Source organism: Triticum aestivum, chromosome 1B, assembly GCF_018294505.1.
Source record: "Triticum aestivum cultivar Chinese Spring chromosome 1B, IWGSC CS RefSeq v2.1, whole genome shotgun sequence".
Classification (NCBI taxonomy): Eukaryota; Viridiplantae; Streptophyta; class Magnoliopsida; order Poales; family Poaceae; genus Triticum; species Triticum aestivum.
Genome location: NC_057795.1, coordinates 5,847,684 through 5,854,492, shown reverse-complemented (window position 1 = coordinate 5,854,492; position 6,809 = coordinate 5,847,684). Strand labels below are relative to the sequence as shown.

The following is a 6,809-nucleotide window of genomic DNA, read 5'->3' as shown; positions in this document are numbered from 1 at the left end:
TTGGCGCTGGCCGATGCAATGGTGGTGAGGGAAAGGATGGGGATGTGTCTTTATGGTGAATTGCTCTTGACTACTTCTACTTGCCTTTGATGTTTCTATTTGTGCTTTGTACTTGTGATGATCTTTGCGGCACAAGTCCATTTATGGCATAACCTCTTGCCGTCTTTGCATTTTTTTTATCTTTTTGTTTTGGACGTGATGGGTTGTGGACATCTCATTATGTAGATGTCGGATTGCAGTCGGTGTGGTTGTACCAGCTTGGATGGGATGATTGAATGAAATTCCAGCTAGCGATTATTTTTTTCATTCGTTTTCCAATTTTTTTGCATGCATGCTTCTGAAATGGATCATTTTGTATATTCTGTCAGGTTGCACTAGCCACAAGTTTAATATAGGATTGATCATCAAAATTTGTTTGGCTAGTTGTGCAAAAGATAGTATGTTTGTCACGAAAGCATGGTGCTTGGTATTTTATTTTGAGAAAAAACTGACTCACCTTTTTCACTTTACATGTCAAATCCTTATCAAGGTTTCATTCTTTTTTGCGGCAGAGGGTTGGAACTTTCTACAGTTTGTGTAGAGCTAAGTATGTGAACTTTGTACAAGATAATTAGTAAAGCTTTACACATGGAGTTTTTTTCTGGAACCAACTTTGTTGTGTTTTCTGAAGTGATAAGACGAAGTGGAATTCGTAGAGTGACACGACGCGTCAAATTCTCCTCAAGGCGAGAAGAACTGTACTCCAAAAGTTGAACCATTTCAGTTAATTTTAACGAGTTTACGGATGTTTGATGACAGACATGCAGAGACGGTAAGAGCGAGGTCTTTTATTTTCTAGATCATGGAAGAACATATAATTACCGCAACAACAATTGCCACAACAACAACAATTTCCCTAGCAAAACAAACAACAATTCCCCGAACAACAATTTCCCATACCATACCCACAGCAGCAACCATTCCCCCATCAATCATAACAACCTTCCCCACACCAACAACCAACTGGGAGCGATGTTATAAGTATCACTGGACGATGAAATGAAGAGATGTAATACTAGACGGGTGAATCATCGTTATTAGTCGATGGAGCATTTAATGTAACAATGATAAATAAAGTGATGTGACCATCATGTGTAACCCTAACCTATACTAGTTCAAACATGGGAATAAAAGACAAACAAGTTCTTTTCTAAAGCGTATTGCTGGCAATTGTTACATTCATGCCATATTTCGATTTTCATCCCTATCTACAATCTCAATGTTATGCGCTATCTACTTATTTATGAAGTGTAGTATTATGAACATAACATACTTAACGTGTGTGAAACTTGGTCCAAATTAAAGTACTATTAATTAGGGAGTAAGGAGTAATTGCAATATAACACTTCAATGTAGAGCTCCATGAGTTTGTAACCATCTTATCTGACATGCATCTACATCAAACTAGGTGTTTATGTTTTCCACGAACTCCATGCCAGATTTCATTGTTCATTTATAGTGAGAATAATTGATTACTTATGCACTTTTCGCCTTTGATGTTCCATTCACAAAATGAGTTTAAGTACCAATTATCTCCAATAACAATCTTAGCGGGACAAAAAGTATCCTCTCACAAATCATGACCCATCAAACAAGGTTCTAAATTTGAAGGAAAATGACCCCCTCAACTTGAGTCAAAAATCATAATTTGCATACAATCAACTGAAATCATAATGGGCCTCCTCATCCCTCCACTCGATACACACCTACGTAGGGAGTCCACCAATGCCGAGTCAAACAACAAGTTGTGGAGGCGGACATTATCACCCATAAACATGAAATAAAACAAAACGCAATACAGCCCCAAAAGCACTACGCTCCTAGGGCCAGAAAAAGCTTGATGATCTGCAAGTGCACATGGTTTAATTTTCACCTATTTAAGTATGAGTATAAATCCCACAGGGAATACATGAATTGGACTTTGTCCCTAAGAGACACTTATTGTAATGTGCCTGCATCTTAGTTTTCGACACAAAGCAAGTGAACGGCGAAGATTATATTGACTTCTAAGTTTAGTGCGAACAAAAGTAAATAACCCAAAAGAACTAAAAGAGCATAGCAGAATGAATAAAGATGTGGAACAATGGAGGATTGAGTCATTCTCAGGGACACCGTAATTCCCATTGCAGTGTGTCTAGGGTATCATATGCCACTTCGTAATTCTAAGCTAGATACTTGAGTCACTCTTAATATTTGTCATTGGGCGTATCCGGGTACACAATATGTTATACTCGAGGTGTACTCCATACCATGCAGGCCATCACTTTAGCTTCCCCACTCTACTTCTCACTACGGTAATTAAGGGTTTCCCCGTGGAAGCTGCCTTATTGAGGACTCTCTATTATTCCCCTAGCAGTTGCAAAGGCGAGGTAGAGAGTCTTTTACTCTCACCTCAAGTTACCTCAACATCCTAACCTTTACAACCTCGATGATATGCCTCGTGGCCTTGCGATGGAAATGGCGAGTGGGGCCCCTTCACAAAATTCATGAATGCTTTTAAAACAAACATTCAGTAGAGAATCTTATACCCTAATTAACATTTCAGCTCCTATACATACCATGGTTCGTCCATATCCCTGAAAACTGAGGAAACAAATCACACATGGAGACGACAAACATCGTGCGAATAGTGGAAATAGTGGTGGTAAACATGGATGAATCACACAGATAATACATGTATGGATCCACATGGGTTTGGTATTACAATGCGATGGAGGTGGATGATGGTAAAGATGACTGATGCTGACATCCCCTTGCACGAGGTGGTGGTGATAGTGATCTCCTCCTTTCCTTAAACCTGCAAGCAAACTTTAAAAACAACATCTTGGAGAAAACAGGAAAAAAAATTGTGCAGACATGGTAAAACCTAGCAAATCCTACTGTGTAGGCATGCATGTGATAGCCATCGCAGTGTGGATCTGGCTGGCAAGTTGTGACAATCGGCACAAGGCGATGGTGGCAGTTCTCCCTCTTCTGAGCGCGACAGCTAGTGATGGTGGGTTTCGGCGGTCTCTCTCACGGGCGTGGAGACATGACAATGGGCGGTGGATGGTGGCCATGGTTTTGGCTGGTGGCGGTGGATCTAGGCGGGGGGTGTCAATGGAGAGGTGGGGTTAGCATTGGTGCAGCTGCTCAGCAACGGGAGTTGCCATCTGCTCTAAGCGGGCCCCCTCTTGATCGGGCGGCGCCTGCCTTGTCTGGGTGCGTATGTAGGCAGCGGGCTAGTGACGCAGACTAGCCACCGGGCATGGATTTTGATATGGTCGTCCTTGTCGGGGTTGGTTTCTCATCACATGAGGTTCGGTGCGTAGTCTCCTTGGAGTAGGATTTCTCGGCTCTGGGTCGCTGCCAGTCAAGCCAAGGTGGATGCTTGAAGCTAGGTTGGGGGAGGCACCTCCACACGTTGTAGCGTCGGTGATGGTTCATGGATGTGGTGGTCAGGCATACATTGTGTCGCCTGGCGGACCAGTGCCTCAGTTCACAGACTTGGCGTCTGAGCTGGCCTCGACAATGGCCGTCGGCAGTCACTGGCTGGTGACTGATGCCGGGCTTTACCTGCCATGATTTGTGCATTGCGAAGCGAGCCAGCTTGGGTGCTGCTCGGTGGTGATAGTTGTGTTAGCATTACATTCATGAGCAGATCAGTGTCAGAGAACACGGACATGGCGTCGTGTGAGCTCGCCTGACCAAGGGCTCGAGGTTGGCTCGCCGGTGGCCCCCCAAGTCCATGGAGCATTGGCTGGGGATGCAGGTGTGGGTGCGTCCTATGGTGGAGGCGCCTAACCAAACATTGGGACATAGGCTAGGGTAGGAGTAGATGGAGTGTTGTCTCTCTTCCTACCATGGTTGGTTGCATTGTGATGTGAGTGGTGTATGGTATCTCGCGACAGCGATACTGGGTTGGCATCCCCTGATGGCGGGCCACATGGTTGCTGTTTGGCGGGCATTATTCCGGTTGTGGTGGCTCCCCTCCCGGGTTGTGTGGGCAACGGTAGGTGTTGCGGTTATAAGCTCAGACGTGCCTTCTCTTTCGGAGGGGCAGCGTCCTAATCAAGATCATGGGATTGAACATCACGGCGCTAATCTTGAGGACCTCATGGTGGCACGGGTGAGTTGCCAAGCGAAAGCTCCATGCCTGGGCACCGCCACCGACGACACTCATGGGTGTCGCGCTCTTCTTGAAGACGTTGTTGTGCTTCTTCTCTCCGTGTCAGGTCTCCAGGTGTAGACCTTTGTTCGGTATGGACTTGGCAGCGGCGACGCTCTATGCCATTCTCCCTCTTGGGGGCGTTCTCGTGGAGCTTTGGTGTGCTAGTTCGTAGCGTGAGGATGTTTAGTTCTTTCGGTGCTTGTTGCTGGTAGCGTAGTCGTGTGCGCGTGTGCGTGATATCTCAAGATCGGCTTTGTAGGGGCTACCTCACCATATTGTATCGTTCGGCCGTGTACATCTTTGGATATTGCTTTATTTATAAAGCAGTGTGAAAGCCTGTTTCGAGAACAACGAAAACAATAGCAACAACAAACAAACCAACAACTTCAAAATAATTTTTCTTTTAAAACTTCACTTGTTTAATTAACTACATTCAAAGAACTTTCTACCGTTTTTTTAGAGAAGGACAACCTATGATTTGCTAGCTAGCTAGTTAGGTATTTTAACACAACATTAATAGCAAGGAGAAGGAGATGAACTGTTCACAGCCAGGCAGGCAGGTCTCGCTGGCTTTTTCCTGTATCATTAGCTACTCCTACTTCCTTCTCTGACAAAGACCTGTTCTGAATCTGTAATACTGATTCATAGTGATGATGGTGGATCGACTATAGACCTTTACTAATCCATGTACAACAAAAATTACGACGTACAAGGTTAAAAATCCAAGGGTCAAACCCTAGTCAATCGATCCGGCAAATTCTACACGAATCTGGCATGACATCCAGTGTGATTAACAGGAGTTTCAATTATAATTAGCCTCCACGAAGCTGCATGGAGGAGGATGTAATCGTGTTTTGTTTCCTTGTCTGAAACTTCAGTTTCCATCAATCTGAAAATAAGTGGTAGAGGGTAAAGGAATGAAAAAAAACATATGTAGAGGTTTTGCAACAGCTAAAGCCACTCACACAAAAACATTAGTATGCTAGCTGGTCCATGGCATTGAGAAGTCAATTGATTCGATGCAACCATATGTATGAATAATATGGCCAAGGATAAGAGAAGTAAAAAATATAAATATACTGATAGGCTCTTCTTTTGTTCACGTGTGCATGTTGCATGAGCCAAGTGTATCGGCATTATGGCTTGTGTTTGCTACATGACGGCGATAGGCCAGTTCCCATTCAGTCAGGCATGATATGTCCTAAATTCATTTATTCACGTATCGTGTAGAAGGAGAACTTATTTCATTTCTTTTTTGTAGGTTCCTTGCTTACAAGAAAATAGAAAAAAAGACACTTATATAATTACCAGACAAAATCAACAGTATATTGCTCTATCTTTCCTCTTTGTTCTGTATCAGTATCAACAATCATAGTACTAATAGCTTCCTATACTGGTGGTAATAAATTCAATAAAAGAAACCTAGAAACTATATGAACAACTTGAAACAATATGTACAAACTTAGATTAACCAACGAATGAAATACAAAAGAAATGTTCATGTCTACGTGGAGTGAATCAATCAAGCCACACAAAGCCCTAATACTTTGTTTTCTATTAGTAACTCATATGACAATACAACCGCTCCATATGAAAAGGTAATACGATGAGTCATCTATGCTTATCCATCTTACATATATATTGTACAAAAAATATAAAGTTAGTTCAGAAAAAATTGTGTATAGAACAATCTTCGCATTAATAGTGTGATCTATCTCAATGACACACACAAGATTACAAACTTTGTTCCCTTAAGTATGCCAATATGGATACGCCTAACAACATATAGAACATGACAAACTAACTCGGAGCAAGGGACAAAATCTAGATCAATGTTTGAAGTGTAAAGTGAATACGATGAGTCATTTGTCGTTATCAAGCATTCCATACACCTAGATGATATGTGCAAGAACAATCAACTATGAAGAACAATCCAAAATCACACTAGTAAGTAGTGCCATGAAACACAACATACCAAATTATTAGGTAATCGATAAGCTTAAGAGCACTTTTTCAAGAAGCGAGTGTGAAGATTACAAACTTAGTTCCCTTAAGTTATGCCAATCTGGATATACCTAACAACATGCAGAACAGCACAAGCTAAATCAGAAAGACGGACAGAATCTAGATCAATATTTGAAGTGTAAAGTGAATACGATGAGTCATTATGCGTTATCAAGCATTTGATACACCCAGATGATATGAGAAAGAACAATCAACTATGATGAACAATCCAAAGTCACGCTAGTAAGTAGTGCCATCAAACACAACATACAAAATTATTAGGTCGATAAGCTTAAGAGCACTTTTTCAAGAAACGAGTGTGAAGATCAAAAACAAATGTGCGATGCCAGCTATAAATACGACTACACCATGAGGGTCTCTTCCATCATCTAACCTTCAAGGACCTAGAGTTGAAACACCAAAGCCAAGTGAGCAATAGTAAACACAAATCAAACATGAAGACCTTCATCATATTTGTCCTCCTTGCCATGGCGATGAACATCGCCAGTGCCAGTAGGCTGCTAAGCCCTAGAGGCAAGGAATTGCATACTCCACAAGAACAATTCCCCCAACAACAACAATTCCCCCAACCACAACAATTCCCCCAACAACAAAT

General features: G+C 42.2%; 1 protein-coding gene across 1 annotated transcript in view; it reads left to right on the top strand.

Moving 5' to 3' along the window:
* Positions 1 to 6,495: 6,495 nt before the first annotated feature.
* The window catches only part of LOC123102978 (gamma-hordein-3), a 1,465-nt gene continuing 1,151 nt past the window's right edge, over positions 6,496 to 6,809 (top strand). Inside the window, exon 1 of the mRNA XM_044524458.1 lies at positions 6,496 to 6,800. Within this exon, the coding sequence (XP_044380393.1) occupies positions 6,649 to 6,800 (152 nt within the window). The 5' untranslated portion in view covers positions 6,496 to 6,648. The remainder of the gene's footprint in view (positions 6,801 to 6,809) is intronic.